Source organism: Macaca thibetana, chromosome 8, assembly GCF_024542745.1.
Source record: "Macaca thibetana thibetana isolate TM-01 chromosome 8, ASM2454274v1, whole genome shotgun sequence".
In the NCBI taxonomy this organism is placed as follows: Eukaryota; Metazoa; Chordata; class Mammalia; order Primates; family Cercopithecidae; genus Macaca; species Macaca thibetana.
In genome coordinates this window covers 104075058-104096990 of record NC_065585.1, presented here as the reverse complement: position 1 = coordinate 104096990, position 21933 = coordinate 104075058, and the positions used below count along the sequence as shown (strand labels likewise).

General features: G+C 36.9%; 1 protein-coding gene across 2 annotated transcripts in view; it reads left to right on the top strand.

The window, feature by feature from the left end:
* The window catches only part of LOC126961192 (disintegrin and metalloproteinase domain-containing protein 32), a 171146-nt gene extending 156026 nt beyond the window's left edge, over window positions 1-15120 (top strand). The window contains exons 20-25 of one of the 2 annotated variants that reach the window (XM_050801303.1): window positions 1571-1609; window positions 4981-5019; window positions 6442-6480; window positions 11409-11447; window positions 13824-13862; window positions 14996-15120. In XM_050801303.1, the coding sequence (XP_050657260.1) occupies window positions 1571-1609; window positions 4981-5019; window positions 6442-6480; window positions 11409-11447; window positions 13824-13862; window positions 14996-15002 (202 nt within the window). In that variant the 3' untranslated portion in view covers window positions 15003-15120. The remainder of the gene's footprint in view (window positions 1-1570; window positions 1610-4980; window positions 5020-6441; window positions 6481-11408; window positions 11448-13823; window positions 13863-14995) is intronic. The other variant, XM_050801304.1, reaches the window with a different exon arrangement.
* The last annotated feature ends 6813 nt before the right edge of the window (window positions 15121-21933 follow it).

The following is a 21933-nucleotide window of genomic DNA, read 5'->3' as shown; positions in this document are numbered from 1 at the left end:
ACCTTGTTTCCTTCTCTCAAAGTTCACTGTACTGCACTGTCTAGTAGCCAATGTGTGAAATCAATTGTTTCATACATTTTGTTTGTATTTTTGGACCTTCTGGCAGGAGGGTAAATTTAGTCTTACTCCATCTTGGCCAGAATTAGAAGTATGCTTTTAGTATTTGCAACTTTCACATATTTTTAATCTCTGCATCTCACATTCTGATTAATTTTCTTAGCTCACTCTTTCATTTCTCTACTTTTTCTTTCCTGTCTGTCCTGGTTTAGACTTATGGATTCCATTCCTGCAAAGATCTCTATGAGGAGTCTAAATATTCCCAGATTAAAGCGTTTTTTAAGCAAATCATTTGTAGCACTTGCTGCATGAATTCATGTGTTAGTGTAGTGTTGACATTAACTCTTAGTGGTTTGTAATGATAGACTCTTTTATTGTCAGTGTCTTTGATGTTTCCCATGAGAATTCTGTGTGTGCTGTATTATGAAGACATATATGTAGGTTGTTGTATTAGTCCGTTTTCATACTGCTTTACAGAACTGCCCAAGACTGGGTAATTTATAAAAGAAAGAGGTTTAATTGACTCACAGTTTAGCATGACTGGGAAGGCCTCAGGAAACCTACAATCATGGCAGAAGGCGAAGGGGAAGCAAGGCACCTTCTTCACAAGGCGGCAGGAGGGAGAAGTGCCAAGCAGAGGGGGAAGAACCTCTTATAAAACCGTCAGATCTCATGAAAACTCACTCACTATCACGAGAAAGGCATGGGGGAAACTACTACCAAGATTCAATTACTTCCACCTGGTCTCTCTCGATGCGTGGGGATTATGGGGATTAGAATTTAAGGTAAGATTTGGGTGGGGACACGAAGCCTAACCATACCAGTTGTTTAGTTTTTTCTTTCTTAAAGAAAAAATATTTTCAAAAATTTACCATGTATGGTGTTCAAGAATTTGTGGGGGTGTGAACTGGGGTCCTAAAACTGCACTTTTTGGACACTTGGGAGTCCTACTTCTCTTCTTGATGCATTTTTTCTCTCTGTTTATGCATATTTCCCTCTTGCATTCCAAAAGTCACTGGTCAGAAATTTTATTATTCCTGTTTCATTGGTCCGTTCTGGCTCCTGGTTTAGTTAAAGAGTTCACTTACAGCATCTCTGCATCCAAAGGCCTGGGGCTTTAGCTCCTTCTAAGTCAGTGCTATTAAAACTCTGGCCTCAGAGGTAGTCTTTTCTTTACAAATGAAGAAAAAACCAAAAGTTGGATTTTGAAGGTCAGGATCAGACATTTAAGGTCACATCTATATTCTGTGTTTAGAAGGGATCAAAAAAAGCAAATTTGGGTGTTTTTGATACTCTCCTCATTGCAGGATTTGAAATGTGCTCTTCTCATTGATGAGGTATATGAGTAAATGAAAATGTTATTTATTTCCATCTGTGTTCATTGACCTTTGGACAATATTTTAATTAGTCTTGTAAGGAGAAAATACTGATTATAAAATGGACCGATTTTCATTCATGAAGTTGGCAAGTTTTCTTAGTACTAACGTGAGACATTTTCAATTTTGTTTTTTAGATCTAAATCGGAAGGTAGCACTCAGACATATGCCAGCCAGTAAGTAGATTAGAAGGTGTTTTTAAGATACATGTTGAAAATTAAGAATTAACTGATAATTCACAATTTATTTCTCAATTTTTTTAACATCAATTGGTAAAGCAATGCACTGAAATCCAGACTGCTAATATATAGTCTAATTTAGTTTCTAATAAATTAGTCCTTTCTTCATTTAATGAATGTTTACTGGAAGTCTCTTCTGAGGAAACAAGGAATAAAATAGCTGATGCTAAAATGAGATAGGACATGTATAATTAGTAAAGAAAAAGAATTTAAAGAATTTATAGTGCTTAGAAGTTACCCAGCTTGTGTTATAGAGCCATGTGCTGCATAATAATGTTTTGGTAAATGATAAACCACATGTATGATGGTGGTTCCATAAGATTATAATGAAGGTGAAAAATTACTGTAGCCTAGTAATGTTGTAGTCAACACAACATCAGACAGCAATGCATTACTCACTTGTTTGTGGTGATGCTAGTGTAAGCAAACCTACTGTGCAAAGCAAAATATGTAGAATTCTCATGAGACAATCAATGCTACTTAGCCAAAGCAATCTAAAGAAATACAGGTAATTGAAAAACCTCAAAAAAATGCTTAGGATCTGCATAGAGGTTGAAAAACAAATGGAATCCATTAAACAATAAATAAAGGAGCTGAAAAAAGATTTTCTTATTTTTAAATTATTTAGGGAAATCACTCAGAATACAACATAAACAGAATAATAACATATAAAAGACCAGTTAAGAAACAAAAGAATTCAGAGACAGAAAATTTAGAGTGGGGAAGAGTCAATATTTGAAGAAATAAGGTCTCGGACTTTTACAAAATTGAAGATGGGTAGTTAAGTGTCAGGGAATATGGAGTCCAGTTCACAGACTGTTAGAAAATAGTGAGAACTGAAGTTATAGTTAGAAAATATGAATAGGGGCTGTGTGTGTTGGGTCATGCCTGTAATCCCAGCACTTTGGGAGGCTGAGGTGTGTGGAGCACCTGAAAATTAAAAATTAAAAAAGTAGCCAGGCATGGTGGCATGAGCTTGTGATCCCGGCTACTTGGGAGGCTGAGGTGGGAGGATTGCTTTAGCTTAGGAGTTCAAGACTGCAGTGAGCCATGATCACCAGTGAGCTCCCGAAAAAAAAGAAAAAAGAAAAAAAAAAAGAAATATAATAAACATAAGTAGGATGAATAGGGACAAAATGCAATTTATTGATGATTAAAAGAACAGAATGATTAGGTCAATGTAATTGGCTCTCCCAAACCCATAATTATTGTAGAAATGTATACATCTAGATTCATGACTTCTGTCACAATCTATAAAATTCCATCCATTTGTTGTTTACCCAAGCAGTACACTAATTCAGTCATGAGTCGCTTAACACAAGGATACATTCTGAGAAATGCACTGTTAGGTGATTGTGTTATTGTGTGAACATCACAGAGTGTACTTACAAAATCCTAGATGGTATAGCCTAATACGTACCTAGGTTATATCCTATAACCTTATATATATAAGCCTGTACAGCATGTTATCATATGGAATACTGTAAGCAACTGTAACTGATTGGCTATTTATGTATTGAAACAGAAAAGGTACTGTAAAAATATGATATAAAAGATAAAAAATGATATGTCTGTATAGGACACTTACAATGAATGGAACTTGCAGGACTAGAAGTTGCTCCGGGTGAGTCAGTGAGTGGTGAGTGAATGTGCAGGCCGAGGATGTTACTGAGTCCTACTATAAACTGTATAAACACTGTGCACTTAGGCTACATTAAATTTACTTAAAAATTTATTTCTTCAATAATAAATTAACCTTACGTTTTACTATAACTTTTCAAATTGATAAACTTTTTAATTTTATAAAACTTTTTGACTTTTGTAATAACAGCTCAAAAACAAACACACTGTACAAATTTCTTTCTTTATATCTTTATCAGCTTTTTTGTCTTAATTTTTTTTTCTTTTTAAACTTTTTTGTTAAAAACTAAGACACAAACAAACACATTAGCCTTGGCCTATGCAGGGTCAAGACAACCAATATTACTGTCTTCCATCTCCACATCTTGTCCTGTGGGAGATCTTCAGAAGCGATGATAGATCTTGAGCTGTCATCATGTTATCGGCCAGGATAACAATGCCACCTTCCGGATACGTCTTGAAGGACCTGCTTGAGGTTGTTTTACAGTTAACTTTTTTTTTCTTTAAATAAGCAAAAGGAGTACACTCTAAAATAGTGATAAAAAAGGATAGTATAGGCCTGGCGTGGTGGCTCACTCCTGTAATCCCAGCACTTTGGGAGGCTAAGGCGGGCGGATCACCTGAGGTCAGGAGTTCAAAACTAGCCGAGTCAACATGGTGAAACTCTGTCTCTACTATAAATAAATAAATAAATAAATAAATAAATAAATAAATAAAAATAAAAAGTAGCCAGGCGTGGTGGCACATGCCTGTAATCCCAGCTACTCAGGAGTCTGAGGCAGGAGAATAGCTTGAGCCCGGGATGCGCAGGTTGCAGCAAGACGAGATCTCGACATTGCACTCCAGCCTGGGAGACAGTGTGAGACTCCACCTCAAAAAACAAACAAACAAACAAAACGATAGGATAGTAAACACATAAACCAAAACCAGTTATTATTATCATTATCATGTATTTTGTAGTGTACATAATTGTATGTGATGTACTTTCATATGACTGGCAGCACTGTAGGTTTAGGTACTTCTGAAGTCATTCAGCCTCAGCTCCTGTTTACTCTGTGAGCTCTCAGTTTTATCATTTTTATTGGCAACAGGAGAGTCTTTCTTTGCTGTGAGCCTCAGTTGTGTATCAAATGTTTGTGTGTGTGATTTTTTTTTCAGTACTCCTCTATGCAAGGAATGGAAAGGGAAAATTGTTGTGCCAGCTCACTCTGCTAGATTGCCTAGGGGGCAGTATAGGTTTTAATTTACAAAATATTGTCTTTTTTTTTTTTTTTTTTTTTTTAACAATGAATAAAAAAACCAAAAGTTGGGGTATGAAGGTGAGAATCATTCAAAGTCAAATCTATGTTCTATGTTTAGAAATAGCTAATCTGTGTTTTTTCTGAACAAATCTATATTCTATGTTCAGAAAAAGCAAATCTGTGTTTTGTGGATACTCTCCTTATTGCAGGATTTGAAATGTGCCCTTCTTATGGATGAGGTATGGGGTAGATGAAAATGTTATTTATTTGCATCTATGTTCAGTGACCTTTGGACATCATTTTATTTATCAGTAGTTAATCTTTTAAAGAGATAATACTAATTATAAAATGGCCTGATTTTCATTCATGAAGTTGGCAAGTTTTCTTAGTGCTAACTTGAGACATTGCTTTCAATTTTTTTTTTAGATCCATCTCAGAAGGCAGCACTCAGACATATGCCAGCCGGTAAGTAGGTTAGAAGATGTTTTTAAGATACATGTTGAAAATTAAGAATTTATTGATAATTCGCAATTTATTTCTAAATATTTTTGAACAATGTCAATTGGTAAAGCAATGCACTAAAATCCAGACTGCTAAGATACAGTCAAATTTAGTTTCTAATAAATTAGTCCTTTCTTTAATTAATGTTTACTGGAAGTCTCTTCTGAGGAAACAAGGAATAAAATAGCTGATTCTAAAATGAGATAGGATATATATAATTAGTACAGAAAAAGAATGTATAGGGCCTAGAAGTTACCCAGCTGGTGTTACAGAGCCGTGTGCTTCATAACAATGTTTTGGTAAAGGAGAAACCACATGTATGATGGTGGTTCCATAAGATTACAAGGAAGGCAAAAATTCCTATAGCCTAGTGATGTAGCTATCACAACATCAGACAGCAATGCATTACTCACTTGTTTGTGGTGATGCTGGTGTAAACAAACCTACTGTGCTTTGTGGAGGTCATGTTTTACCCTCCTGTGTTGATAAATTTTTACATTAACTGTTGCTCTGGAATTCATAGGAAGCATGGATTGGTGTCCTTATCCTATACGTGTGAAGAATTAAGACTCCTGTTTCTCTGTGTGATTTTTAAATCCAAATTCCTAAACCAGTTTAGGTGCTCAGGGTTCCCATGCCTCCTGGTGTTGATTTTTCATCTCTACTTCTGAAGCAGTTTCCCTAATGCATCTCTGTGTCTAGTGGCCACAGCTTTTACTATCCCTGCCTTTCAGGGCTTCCAGGTTTAGAGAAGGAGGTCAGCTTCATCTTTCTAGGAAGTCTCAACTCTTGATAAGCTGATGTGGCTTATGAAACTGAATTATGTACCCCCAAGTCATTCAAATTTAGTTTGTATTTACCTTTTGCATTTTCATTTCTCTCTCTCTAACTATCACTAGAAATGGCTTTTTTTCTCGTAAAGGTTTAGTAATATGTGTTGTTTTTGCACTAGTTCTCTATGTGTAGGATAGGAGGGGAAATTACCATACCTCCCCATCAGCTCAGTCTTCTTGATATTAGTGTGGATTTTGAATCACAACCTATAGCAATGTATTTATCAATGGACAGACTCTGAAGGCCAGAATCAGGCATTTAAAATGAAGCATATATTCTGTGCTGGAAAGTGAAAAAGAGAAAAACAAATCTGTTTTCTTGTTCCTCTGCTTAGTTGAAGATTTGAAATTTATACTTTTTATGGACATTGCATATGAATAAAAACTTTACTTTTTGCATATGCTAATTTAGTAGTCTTTTGAAATTATTCGTTAGTGGTGATTCTTGGTATCAAATAATTAACACAGTTTATAAAATTATCTGACATTCATTGTGGAGGCACATTTTTGTTTAGTATTAATGAGGAAGCATTATTTTTTCGCTTTCTTTTAGAACCAGATCAGAAAGCAGCGGTCAAGCTGATACTAGCAAGTAAGTTAATTAGGAGGCATTTTTAAAAGTAATAAGTATGTGTTAAAAATTGAGATGAACAAATTGATAATTAATAATGACTTGCTAACTATTAACTGAGTAGCCACAATTAGATTAGTAAAGTACTATACCTTAAAACAAGCTATTTGCTGATCTAGCAACTTGTGAGTATTTGTCTAAATAAGACAATATCTTCTTTCCTGCAGTTTAGTTAATATGTGTTGGGAGATTATTTTGGGGAAACAGAGGAAAACATTTTTGGTGAAATGTTTAGGAGCTAATTCATAAAAAGGATCTTTTTGTATTCTTTTTCTTGGAGTACACGAAGGGGAAGTTTACCTTTTTATTTGGAGATGGTACAACTAGAAACTAATATGTATGCTGATGAATAACTGAGTGAATGCTCACATAGGTCACTTGGGAAGAATTTGTTGAAAATAAAAAAGCATCACAAAGAAACAAAAATTCCACATCTTTCATAGCCTCTCAGTATTACTAGGTTCCCCTCCATTTTCTGAAAGGTGGATGTCTTTTTATAATCATCTACTAAGTCTTTACTTCCCCACGCTCAGCAATTGTGGGTTTTGGGTCCTTCTGCAGATACAAAATGCTTTGACGTTTTTACTGCTCCCTCTCTGAGTTACAGTTTTTATATACATTTATAGGGGGCTGGTGTTATTCTTTCTAGGTTCCTCCAAGCCCACTGCTGTTCCCAAATACATCCAAATCCACAGGGCAAACTCTAAGCTGCACAAGGAGGTTGTATGATTTCTTTTGTTCCAGAAGAAATTTACCTCTTCAATAAGAAAGCCTGCATTTCTCATTTCTAATCTGTCTCATTATTCTTCTTCCTTACAGTGACACTTTGGAGTCATGAGTTCGTCTTTAAAATGTTGATTTTTATTATCATGTCCATTCTTATTATTGTGACCAAGGGAGTTACCATATAGGGATCAGGCCCAGCAAGCCTCAGGGACCCTTTTCTCTTACTGTATTCTGTCATCTCAGATAATAAAGCCCATGTCTATCTTGCTCAGCATTGTATAGCTAGCACGTAGCAGAGTGCTCGGCTTGTATTATAAGTGATCAATAAATATTGTTGAAGGAATGAATGAATGATTACCTTTGATCTTCACACAGAGGCAACCAAACAAACAAAAACACAAACACAAAGGTACATAGAAAAATCTATATACATTTGTACACATGCATGCATGCACACACATCCATATATCCATGATGATGTTGTCGCTTCCTCCATTTCTTCTTTGCTCAATATATCATCTCTCATCCTGAAACCCTGTTAACATAATTCATCTCTCCCAGGACTCTTTACCTCCATTCAGTGAGGGGTGATAGCATCACCCATAGGAAAATGTACGTTTCAATAGACATCGTTTAATTTGGAATGTTAAACCACTGGTCTAGCCTTCTGGCTTAGCGTGCACCAGGGAATCATTTTAGAATAACTATTTATTTGAATTTTGGTAACATCATTTGACATGGTGGTTGTGCTTGAGTAATATAACATCCACCATGGTTTTTACGTCATTTATTTTTTGAGTAATCTTTAACTGGTGGGACGTCAGTGGAAAGGTTGTTGAGGCCAACGAAAGCAGAGAGGTGGAATGAATTCCAGTGAAGCAGGGTATTTCCTTGACCCCTTCAGGGGAATCATGACAGGGGTGCCTCCTTTACTCAGCCGCCTGACTCCTTATCGGAGGGAGCGCGTGGGTGAATGAGGTGGGAACTGCTGGAGTGCAGGAGTGCTGGAACCAGCCGTCCATTTCAACCCTGGCTGGGCGGGATCAAACTCCACTCACTGGAACCCACTGCGTTCTACCACTCGGGAAGGAGCATGCAGGTGAGCAGGTGCAGGAGCCAGAGCCAGCACTTTTGGGCGCTGGCAGGAGCGAACTCTGTGCACGCCCTGCAGCAGCATCCATGCGGAGTGCCTGTGACTCCCAAAACCCCAGGGGCATGTTACAGTGCTCTTTTAGCTTAGATGGCTTAAGCCTTAACAGCTCAGTAGGCCCTCTGCCTTTTCTAGTGAGGCGGCTGCTCTCTGCCAGTGAGGGCAAAGGGACAGTGTGACAGCCTTTTGAATCCACACTTGTGGCTCCCAAACTCTTGTTGCATGAATGAATTGAAAGATGATAAATATGAGGAATTTTATTGAATAATGAAAGTGGCTCTCAGCAGGAAGGGGAGCTGAAAAGGGAATGGGCAGGAAATCTTCCCCTCAAGTCCAAGCACCTTGGGCTGGACTCTTCTCTGAAGTTATGCCATCAAGCTGTCCCTCTGAAGTCTAGCCGCTTCTCTCTGACATCCAGCTGTAGTCCCTGAGAAGACATCCAGCTGCCTCTCCTCTCTGCCAGCTGAGTCTGGGGTCTTTATAGGCCCAGAACGGGCAGGGTGGGGCCGTGGGTGGTTTAGGAAAAGGCGACATTTGAGAAGGAAAACAGGGATAGAAGTTCTCTCTTTGGGCTGTGGTTTCAGGCTTTTCAGCTTGAGGGTGGCACTTTCGCCAGAGACCCACCCTTCTCTGCCTAGAATTTCTCTGCCATCTGTTCCCATCACCAGTATGGGTCACATTAGTACCACTTTAGTGTAATTATTTTAAATGTCTAAATTCTTTCAATATTTCCAGTCTTTTCCTAAGCAACCCAGAAGAATCTTTGAGAATTTATCAGCAAACTCTAAACATTACTCTCCTATATTATTGTCATTTGGCTTTTAGCTTCTTCTAGGTTTTTACCTACAGAATCCTACCCTCCATTATTATTATTATTATCATCATCATTATCATTTTTATATTAAATGAATACCTGCTAGGATCTTAAAACATGTTTATCAGTGGCTTTGCTCTCACTATTTATTGTTGAATCCACTGATTTTTCATTATGGGCCTAGTTTCCTTTTTTCTCAAGTACAACCCTTTTAGTTTCAGTTTAGAGATTCTGTATTATCAGCATTTTGTGTTAAATGCCTGAACATGCTTTTTTTATTCCACACTCAATTTTGAATATAGTTCAAATGGTTTCTCCTAGCTGAGAAGGACTTTTCTGCAAGTGTCTTGTAATATTCTGTTGTTGTAATGTGCCATGTACGGTCATTGATGAGACCTTAGTTGTCAGTATCATTATTTATTCCCCTCTCAATTAATGTGTTTTTTTCTAGGTGGCTTCTAAGATTTCCTTTTTTTCTTGAATGTTTTGTTATTTTATGATTATATGTTCTGATAGAATTTGTTATTATTTATCCAGCTCTGGATTCAGTATAGTATTTAGATATCAGGACTCAGGTCATTAAATCTAAAAAATTAATTCAGTCATTATGTCTTCAATTATTGACTCTTTCTCATTCTTTCTCTTTTCTCCGTTAGAAATGATTATATTTAGGAGGGTCTTCTCATTTTAACCTCCATGTTTCTTTCCTTTTTTTTTTTTTTTTTTTGAGGCGGAGTCTTGCTCCATTGCCCAGGCTGGAATGCAGTGGTGTGATCTCAGCTCACGGCAACCTCCATCTCCTGGGTTCGAGCAATTCCCTGCCTCAGCCTACCGAGTAACTGGGATTACAGGCACCTGCCACCACGCCTGGCTAATTTTTATATTTTTAGTAGAGACAGGGTTTCACCATCTTGGCCAGGCTGGTCTTGAACTCCTGACCTCATGATCCACTCGCCTCGGCCTCCCAAAGTACTGTGAATACAGGCATGAGCCACCACACCCGGCATTAACTGGGGTCTTCATGTGTTACGCCTTTCTACCTCTCTATCTGACATTGTTTCACTTCCTTATATCAGTTTCCAAATCCTCCATTTTCTTATTAGCTATTTTTTTTTGCCTCATTCCTGCCTTGATTTGTGTGGAGATCCTAAATATTTCTATTTTGAAGATTTTTATATTATCTGTTGATATTGATGTGTGAATTTTTGTTTTGCAATTTAGATTGATAAGTCCACCCTCAAGGGCAGTGATTGTTCTCATGGAAATTCTGCATGCCCTGAGTTGTAGAGGCATGCATTGGGAGGATGAGAGTATTTCAGGTTTGCTTCTCCTGGGGCATGAATGTCGTAATGTTTTCCATTACGGGTAGTGGAACTGAGCAGTTGAGGTCTGCATTGCATGGTGCAGGCCTGTGATTCCTGCATCTCTAGATAATCCTTTTCTTTTCACTTGGCTGAGAAAATTTGCTAGTTGTGTTCTGAAGTGCAGTGGTCATAGGTTTTATTATTTTCATTAAAGACTACCAGGCTTGGAAAACAGCTCCATTCCAGCTTTCTAACGTGTCAAGATCCATGCCCTCAACTCCTTCCAAGCTAGTGTTAATGAAAACCACATCTTTTAGGGTATAAGTAATTCAGCTTTAGCTCTTGTTTTCCCTCTGAGCTTCTAATTTCTTTATTTTTTTTAAATGATAGAAGGAAAACACTTTGTGACTGTCAGTCTTAGTTATGTATATGTTTTTGTTTTCTTCAGCTTTTCTCTATGTATCTAATAGAAAGGATAAGTTTTCCTATTAGTCCAGTCTGCCAAACTGGTCAGAAGTAAATGTAAGTTTTAATTTACAAACTACTGCAATTTGTGTATTAACAAATACAAAACTAACTTGGAGGCTGAAGGACAGGTTTAGACATTTACAGTTAAATTTATATTAACTTCAAAGTCATTTGAAAAACCTGCTATCTTGATACTCTTCTCTACTAGAGAATTTACATTTTGTACCATATGTTGCATTTGGTGTTTGAGTAAAAAAGAATGCTATTTATTTGCATGCTCCAAATATTTAAATAATTAGTTTTGGTGCTGTAAAATGGCCTGCTTTTCATTCTCAAAGTAGGCACGCTCTTAGTGTTGACTTTTAGATAGTGTTTTAAATTTATTTTTGACAATATTTAATAGATATTGTTTTTAATTTATTTTTAGATCCAAATCAGAAGATAGTACCCAAGCATATACTAGCAGGTAAGCAAGATAGAAAGTGTTACTTATAAGTAAGTATGTTGAAAATTCAGAATGCAAAAGTTGATAATTCACAAATAATTGCTCAACATTTTTTGAGCAGCCACAATTGATAAAGTCTACACCAAACCCAACTTATTAATATTTCCCATTCTAGAACAAGCATTAAATTCCATTAATCTTTTTTCTTCAATTAACTAAATTTTTATTGATTACCTACTCTTGTGGTACATAAGAAATAAGCTAGTGGAATTTAATAAGAGAATTTATAATTACTTTGTGAAACTAAATCATAAGCTGAACATTTTGCATCCTTTATTCTGGGATACACAAAGGGGAAATAGTACTTTTGCAGGTTGCATTTACACCCACAAAAACTCAATGTGAACAACTGAGTGAATGATTATTTCCACTTAGGAAGAGTTAGGAGACAGTATTACAAACACACTAAAATTCTACATTTCCCACAGACCCTCAATGTGCCACACATGTGTTAACAAGGGTTCTCTGAACTTGTTTAGAGAAGCTTTTCGTTTCCTACACCCCACAGTTGTGGCTTTGTGATCCTTCTGAAGTTATAAAATATTTACTGCTATGTTCGTCATGGTTTCTCCATTGTAGAGTTTTCATTTTCTTGTATTGCCTAGTATTTTTCCTTATAGTGACCTCTTTGAGATACATTCAACCCACTACTATTCCAAAATATCCTTTATACACATAGGTTAAATTTTCTACACCACAACATTATTTAGTTTCTATTTTCCCCAATGAAGGCACCCCATCCATTAGGAAAGCTACAGTATTTCTGTCTCCTTTATCCTTTCTGTTGTTCTTGGATGTCTCCTAGCATAAGCACCCTTTTAGAGACATCAGTTACTTTCTCTAAGTTATGTTTGGTCTCCATTCTCTGTCACTGTCTCCAAGGGAGTTGTGATAGAGTGCTCAAACACTGCAATTCTCCCAATCTTCTGCTCACCTGGAAGCATTGCTCTCCTTTTAGGCTCTGAAATCACTTGATGGTCATGTCCATGTTTATTTTCCTTACCTATTTATAGGTAGCATCTTGCAGGGTTAATGCTCAACAAATACTTGCTTAACGAATGAGTGGTTACTCTTGAAGTTCACATGTGCACATACTCTACTCTAATTACTACTCTAATTGTCCCCTTACATGATCTCTCCTCATAAAATATGCCATAATCATATCATAATCATCCTCTTTAAAAGTAATCAATTCAACTAGATTGAGGGATAGACAAGGGCATCATCTATAGGATAATATACACTGGATTTGGGGAGTATAATTTGGAATGTTAACCCGTTATTCTAACTTTGTGTTTAGCATACCCAGAAAGGTATTCTGTGATTATTCTTTCATTTAAACTTAGTAGGCTAAGCAGACATAATTGCTGTCCTTTACTGTTGTAGCATTCACTGTATTTTCTTGTATTTCTGTTCCTTTTACATTTATATTTTTAGTACTTTTGTTGCCATTGGGAAGCCAGTGGGAGATGTTGGTAGAGCCAATTCCTCGGGTAAATACAGTGAAACAATATATACATTTTTTAAAGCCAGAAATTTAATGGGTGTATATGTCAGTAGACTCATACATCTATAAATAGAAATCTTTTTATTGGTTTGGGAGATAACTAATTATATTAAATAAGAATGTTTCATGGTCAGAGTTGTAGGAAAAATCAACACTAAGTTTTGAAGATATCAAAGAGCAAAGGTAGGGAAAGGACGGGAGAAGTGAAATTATACATTATCACTGAAGACTCTCAATCATATTGTATTGTCTTCTCTGTGAATTAATCTTGATTAATTTGTCTTCCGTTCATTATTTTTCTCTCCCATTCTTTTAGTTGGGGGATTAGAAATAAGGAATCTGTGGATATAAAAATGGAAAAGACTGGATGTGGTGGCTCACATGACAAAATGCTATAATCCCAGCATTTTGGGAAGCCAAGGTGGGAGGATTGGAGTTCCTCCAATTAGAAGGTCAGGAGTTCAAGACCAGCCTGGGCAGCAAACTGAAATCCCATTTCTACAAAGAAATAGAAAAAATTGGCTAGGCATGTTGGTGCATGCTTGTAGCCTTAGATATTTGGTTGGTTGAGGCAGGAGGACATTTGAGTCCCCAGGAGGTTGAGGCTGCGGTGAGCCACTGTCATATTCCTGCCCTCTAACCTGGGTGACAAAGTGAAACTCTATCTCTAAAAAAAGAAAATGGAAAAGAGGTAGAAATTTGGCAAATACTTCTTTTTTAGTACAACTTTGAAGGGAAAGAGGAAGAAATTGCCGTAACAAATAAATACAACATAACTTTGACAGGTTGTATTGTAACAAGCTAAAAATGTTGTTTCCTTATTTACTTAGATCCAAATCACAGGAAAGTACCCAAACACAAAGCAGTAGGTAAGTATATTAGAAGTTATTTCTTAAAAATGAATACATGTATGAAATTAAAATAAAATTCAGAATACACAATTCCTAAGTATGGATTGGGTAGATGAATTGGTTAAAGTACTGCACCAATAAATAATCTATCTTTCTTTTATTCTTTTTTTTTTGTTTGTTTTTGACAGAGTCTTGCTCTGTTGACCAGGCTGGAGTGCAGTGGTGCGATCTCAGCTCACTGCAACCTCTGCCTCCTGTGTTCAAGTGATTCTCCTGCCTCAGCCTCCTGAGTAGCTGGGATTACAGGCTCGTGCCACCATGCCCACCTAATTTTTGTATTTTTAGTAGAGACAGGGTTTTGCCATGTTGGCCAGGCTGGTCTTGAACTCCTAACCTCAGGTGATCTGCCCCTACTCAGCCTCCCAAAGTGCTTGGATTACAGGCGTGAGCCATCATGTCCAGCCTAAATGACCTATGTTCAACTGACCAGTCGTTACTAATCTTGTTACTAATGAGTATTTAAATAACTTAGTTTGTTTTTTTTTGTTTTCAGTTTAGTAAAGTTCTCTTAAGTTTATTGAGAACTTGCTCTTGTTGATAGACTAGAATTAAAGAGTTGTACCTAATAAGATGGAAGATCTGTAAATTTGTTTATAAAACAAATCTGTAATTGGGACCATTTTATTCATTAGGCAGCATAGGCTAGACTGCTTCAGGTCTATGAACTTCCAAAGACCAAAAGGCCAAAATACTGTTACACACACATACACACATGCACACACACACACACAATAATTGGCTACAAGGTATGCAAAAAGGAAAATTAATGTGAATTTAAACGTCTAAAATATGTAAATACATTAACTTGTTAAATTCATGAACATTTCATTTTATATGAAATAGTTTTAATTTTTTCATTTGTAAGTACTTCTGATTAAATATGATGGTTCCTCAGAAATCAAAGAAAAGCACAAAGTAAATAAGTGGCTCGTGGTCAAATAATTTCACAGGCAAAATTGTAAACATCCTTTCAATAATTCTTTTTTTGGTGCCACATGAATTTTCCACTTGGCAGTACCCCAGCTGCTTGTACAGTGGGAGGGAGTTTGCTGTCAGTACTTTGAGCAGGTGTTTTTTGTTCTCTTCTACAGTAACTAGTGGTTCCTTCAGAAGGCAACGGATAACATCGAGAGTCTCGCTAAGAAATGAAAATTCTGTCGTTCCTTCCGTGGTCACAGCTGAAAGAAACAATAAATTGAGTGTGGATCAATTTGCATGCCAGTGTGTTCATTTTTTTTTCTTCCCTTTCCTTTACCCCCGGCGACCGCAGTTTTGCAGCTGCAGGGCCCTTAATTGAAAACAGTCCTCCAAACTCATCTCAGCTGTCCCCATCCCCACCTGACTCTGCACGAGCTCTTCCCAATTGTCTTCTCTGCAGCTCTTCCATGACTCCTGCCGCTGTGCCCCCCGCCCCATGCCACCCCCTTTGTTGTACTGCCTGGGGCCCCAGAATCTGGGCAGTGTACCGTGTTCCTCCTTCTGGTCCTTCTCATGGGATTTGGCTGACTGCACACAGGTCCAATATATCCAGATAGCTGCCCTCCTCATCCTCCCCATGACCCCGGTCTGGGCTTCTGAGGGAGGACTGTTTGTTTCAGGGATTGTAACTTCCCATCCAGGCCTTTCCCTCTACCCCCGCCCGCCCACCTTTCTCTTGTCCCTTGGCCAAGTGACCCACAAGGTCAAGCCCAGAAGACAGGCAGCTTCTGAAGGACCCTTAGGCATAGGTCTTAAAGGCAAATATGATTCCCTTATTAGAGTTTGGTATGAGGCTTGAAAAAATGATTAGAGAAAGGTTCTCTCATTTTCCATTTTCTGAAATAATCTGAAAAAATTGTTTAGATTTTCAGTTAAATGTTTGTCAAAATTCACCAGTGAAGCTCTCTGGGACTGGAGATTTTTTTGTTTTTGTTTTTGGCGAGGGCAAGATTTTAAATTACAGATTCAATTTATTTAATAGAGAACTATTCAAATTTTCCATTTATTGTTGGGATAGGTTTTTTTCAGACACTGTATTTTTTTTTTAAAAGTTTATCCATTTTATTTAATGATTAGACTTGTGGCCTAATGTTGTTTATAATATTCTTTTTTATGTCTGTAGGATCTATAGTTATGTCCCCTCTTTCATTCCTTAAAATAGTAAGGTTTTTTTTCCTCTCATCAGTCTTGTGAAGAGTTTATCTACTTAATTAATTTAAGAATCTCTCCAGAACTGCTCTTGACTTTGTTATTTTTCCCTATTACATCTCTGTTTTCTATTCCATTGATTACACATTTTATTAATTTGCTTTCTTTTACCTTCTTCAGGTGAAAGTTTAGATCATTGATTTTAAATCTTCTTTTCTAATGCATTTAAAAGTATAAGTTTGTCCTATGTACATTTTTAGCTGCATTCCACATATTTTATGTTGTGTCTTCATTATATTTCAGGTCAAAATATTTTCAAATTTTTATTTTGATTTCTACTTTGAGTTATAGGTTATGTAGAAGCCTGTTTAAATCCAAATATTGGTGTTTTTTAGCTCATTTTTTCCTTATTGATTTCTCAGTGGTGACTAGAGAACATATTTATGTAATCTCAATTTTTGAAATTATTTTCTTGAGTTGGTTAAGCCTATGATATACTTTGTTGAATGTTCTGTGTGTACTAAATATATACATGTGTATTTTGCAGTTGCTGAGTATATAGATGTTAATTAAGTCATTTGTTGATAGTGTTCTTGAACTCTTGTTTTTTCCTCTTGTTCTATCAATTCTTGAGAGAGACCTGTTGAAATTGCCAACTGTTGTGTTTTATTATTGTTGTTATGTTACTTGTTTTAGACATGTTAATTGCGTTTCATGTATTTTGGAGTTATATTTTAGTGCATGCATCTTTAGGACTGTTATGTTTTCCTAATGAATTGGCTCTTTATCATTATGCAATTCACGTTGTTGTCTCTAGTAATACTCTTAATTTCGAATTCTGATTTTGTGATAGTAATATTGCCATGCAGCTTTTTTTTTATTGGCAGCTTTTTAAGTTAGTCTTTTCATGGAGTATCTTTTTTCATTCTTTTACTTCCATTGCATATTTCCTTATATTTAAGGTGTATCTGATGTACAGAGTATGCAGTTGGTTCTTGTATTTTAAAAAATATCCAGTCTGACAATGTTTTAAAATTGGAATGCTTAAAAGCATTCATATCTGTTTATTTTTGTTTATAATTGACACATAATTGTACATATTTATGGCATAAGTGTGATGTTTCAATATGTATGTATATTGCATAAAAAATAAAATGAGTGTATTTAGTGTATTTATCTCCTCATATATTTATCATCTCTTTACAGTAAGAACATTCAGAATCCTCTCATCTAGCTGTTTGGAAATACAATTTGTCCTCCATATCTACAGGTTCCACATCCATGGGTTTCCAGGTTTCTATGTTTTGCCATAAATGACAGATTTCTTTTTTATGGCTGAGTAGTATTCCATTATGTATATATATGACATTTTCTCTATCCTTGCAGCAATTGATAAACACTAAGGTTTACTCTATATCTTGGCTATCTTGAATAGTGTTTCCATAAACAGAGGAGTGCAGGTGTCTCTTCTTCATTGACTCATTAGTTGTTCAGGAGCATTTTGATTAATTTGCATATATTTGTAAAGTTTCCTAGTTTTACACCATCATGGTCAGAAAACATTACTTGACATGATTTCAGTTGTTAGTTTGTTAAGACTTGTTTTGTGGCCTAATATATTATCTAACTTGGAGAATGTTTTATGTGCTGATAAGAATGTGTATTCTGCAGCTATTGGAGGGAATGTTCTGTGAATGTCTGTGGGGTCCAGAGTTGGTATGTTGGTCTAGAGTTACAGTTTAAATTCAATGTTTCTTTGTTGACTTTCTGTTTAGATGATCTGTCCTTTGACATAAGTAGGATTTCAAAATCCTTTACTATTAAGGTATTGCAGTCAATTTCTCCCCTTAAATTAATTAATATTTGCTTTATATATTTTGGTGCTCCAATTGTATGTGCTTATATATTTGTGATTGTATATCCTTTTGCTGAATTGACCCCTTTATTATGTAATGACCTTCTGTGTGTCCTTTTTTATGGTTTTAAATTCCAGTTCTATTTTATCTAAGTATAGCTACTCCTTCTCTCTTTTGGTTTCCATTTGCATGGAATATCTTTCTCCATCCCTTCACTTTCAGTTGTTTGTGTCCTTACCAGTGAAGTGAGTCTCTTGCAGGCAGCATATAGTTGCATCTTCTTTTTTAATCTATTCAGCCATTCTGTGTCTTTAATTGGAGAATGTAATCCATTTACATTCAAGATAAGGTCCTACTACTGCCATTTTGTCAATTTTTTCAAATGGTTTTATAGTTCCTTCCTTCCTTGCTCTCTTACAGTCCTCCTTTGTGATTGAATGATTTTCTCTAAGAGGACATTTTGGTTTCATGCTTTTTATTTTTTTGTGTATTTACTTTGTGGTTACCAGGAGGCTGAACAAAAAATCTTAGCGATATAATAAGTTATTTCAAGTTGAAAACAATTTAACTTTGATCTAAATAAAACAAAGACTGTATATTTTAACTCCACCCCCCTTACATTACATTCTGAATTTCTGATGTCACAGTTTACATCTTTTTATATTGCATGTCCCTTAACAAATTATTATAATTTTTTGATAGTTTTGACTTTTAACTTTTATACTAAATGTATAAGTGATTTACAGTCCATCATTACAGTATTAGAGTATTCTGAACTTGACTGTGTACTTATTTTACCAGTGAGTGTTATACTTTCATATGTTTTTGTGTTACTATTAGTGTCCTTTTCTTTTGACTTGAAGAACTCCCTAGGTGTTTCTTGTAAGGCATTATCTAGTGATGATACATACCCTCAGCTTTTTTTTTTGTTTGTTTGGGAAAATTTTTCACCTTCATTTCTGAAGAAAAGCTTTGCAGTATAAAGCATTAATTGACATTTTGTTTTTTTCTTCAGCACTTTGAATATATCATTCAATTCTCTCCTGGCTCATTTCTGCTGAGAAATCTGCTGATGGTCGTATTGGAACTTCTTTGTATTTAATCTGTTTTTTATCACTTGATGTTCTAGAATTTTTATTCACCTTTGATTTTTGATAGCTTAACTATTATATGTCTTGATAAATTCCTCTTTGGGTTGAATTTGATTGAGATGTCTGTGCTTCTTGCATCTGGGTATTGGTATTTTCTCTAGATTAGGGAAGTTTTCAGCCATTTTTCTTTGTATATGCATTCTGGCCCCTTTTCTCTTTATTCTCTTTCTGAAACTCCTATTGTGCAAAAGCTTGGTCCCATATGTCCATATACTTTCTTTATTCTTTTTGATCATTTGAATGGATAATTTCAAAGGCTCTGTCTTCCATCTCACTGATTCTTTCTTCTACTTGATCAATTCTGCTATTAAAAATTTGTTTTAAATTTTTCAACTCAGTCCTATTCTCTACCTCTAGGATTTCTTTTTTTTTTTTTTTTTTAATTTGTCAATCTTGGCTTTTCCATGTTACTTTCCAAATTTCATTTAATTTTTCTCTCTATATATTCTTGTAGTTCACCAAACTTCTTTATGAGTGTTACTATGAATTGGCATTCATTTCACAGCTGTTCATATTTTTGGGGTTTGTCATTGGAGCTTTATTAGTTTCTTTTAAAGGTGTTATGATTCCGTGATTTTTCGTACTTCTCTTATCCTTACATTGTTGTCTGTACCTTTGAGGAGAGATTCATGTCTTCTGGTCTTACATGTGTTCTTTGCCAGGCATAGAGCTCCACTTATTACCTAGTCTGTGATTCTGAAAGGGCTAGCCGGTTGTGACACCAGAGACCCAGCCATCCCATTACTGGGTATATACCCAAAGGATTATAAATTATGCTGCTATAAAGACACATGCACACGTATGTTTATTGCAGCACTATTCACAATAGCAAAGACTTGGAATCAACCCAAATGTCCATCAGTGACAGATTGGATTAAGAAAATGTGGCACATATACACCATGGAATACTATGCAGCCATAAAAAAGGATGAGTTTGAGTCCTTTGTAGGGACTTGGATGCAGCTGGAATCCATCATTCTTAGCAAACTATCACAAGAACAGAAAACCAAACACCGCATGTTCTCACTCATAGGTGGGAACTGAACAATGAGATCACTCGGACTCAGGAAGGGGAACATCACACACCGGGGCCTATCATGGGGAGGGGGGAGGGGGGAGGGATTGCATTGGGAGTTATACCTGATGTAAATGACGGGTTGATGGGTGCAGCACAGCAACATGGCACAAGTATACATATGTAACAAACCTGCACGTTATGCACATGTACCCTACAACTTAAAGTATAATAATAATAAATAAATTAAAAAAAAAAAAAAAAAAAAAAAAAAAAAAAAAGACTTGTTGTGGGTTTTCAAGTTGCCTGGGCTGCTGGTGTTGCTCCAATATCAGAGGTGGCTACTATCTGAGCTCCAGTGACTGGTGAGACCACTGGCTGGGCTCTGCTATTAGGCAGAGCTGCTGGCCAAGTACTCTAATGGCTTCTGATCAGGCTGGTCACAAGATTTATTCCCTGGCTGGGCAATTTTGCTATTTGCTATCTGAATTTAGACAGGGCTTCAGGTGTGTTCTGAGGTTAGGTGGTGTTCCTACTCTGGAGAGGAAGGATCTGAGGCTATGGTCCCTAACTATGTGTGATTGGGGATATGCTTCCTTCTTTGGCTGGAGCTGTGGGATGAACCTTTAGCTGAGTTGAGTGGCTGTTTGACCTCAAGCAGGACTAGCTCCTACATTTCTCCAAATGCATACATACAGGTGGGAGTCTCCCTGCCTGGGTGGTGTCTTTGGGAGAACTTTTTGACTTTGCGGAGCCACTGCTTGCCTGCTTGCCTTCCTGGGTCAAGCTGTTATAGCCTCTATGCTTCTCTGAGAACCATGGAGGTGGAAATATCCCTGCTGAGGCAGGGTCTTTGGGTGGGTTTTTTGGTTGTGTGAAGCCACTGCTTACTTTCCTGGTTAAAGCCAGTGTAGCTCTCTTGCTAGCCTGAGGTCCTTGGAGGTGGGAGTCTTCCTGCCTTGGTGGGGTTATTGGGCAAGCTGTTTGGCTGTGTGGAGCCACTGCTTACCTTCCTAGGTTAAAGTGGTATAACCTCTATTTCTCTGAGATCTGCAAAAGCATGAGTCTGTTGGATTGGATGGGATAATTGCTCTGGCTTTTTGGCTGTGTGTAGCTACTGTCTGCCTTCCTTGGCCAAGCGAGTGTGGTCTTTTTGTTTCTGAGATCCATGGCAGTGGCACTCTCTCTGCCTTTGTGGGGTGTCTGGGATGGGTGCTGAGGCTGGGCAGGGAAACAACCAGTCTAGGAGCTGAAGCTAGACTGTGCTTCCTTCCATGCCTCTAAAGGTGACTAACGCAGTTTTGCACATGTGCTATGGGACTGGCTGATATCTGATGGAGCACCGCAGTTGGCAAAGATGCAGAGGTACCACCAGGATCCATGTGCTAGTTGCTTTCTTTCTAACCGACCCCCAGGCATTCAAGTCATGTCATTTCCTCTAGTGTTCTCTCTGAAGTGAGTCCCAAGTGGGTGTTTTGAGAAGTGTCTTGGTATGCTAGAGAAGCTGGATGTCTGCCTCCTATTCTCTTTTTTCTCCTGTAGAAACTGTGAGCTTAGGGAAATCTTCTCTGTCTGGTGCCATGCCAATTTGGGGGGTGAAGTGGGAGCATGGAGTGTGACTGTTCCTCTTACCCTTCTAATTCAGACTTTGTTCAGTTTTACATATCATGCCGGTGTCTCCAGCTTGTTTTCAGGTGTTGGGGTTTTCCAATCTGTGGATGTTGCTGGTTAAATTTTGTTGTGGGGCTAGTGGGTAGTGGAGCTCAAGACTTCTTACTTCACCAACCATCTTGCTGACATCACTCCTAGCATTTATATTTAAATTAATTTCTGATATTATTAATTTTAAATCTACCAGTTTCTATTTTTCTATTTCTCTC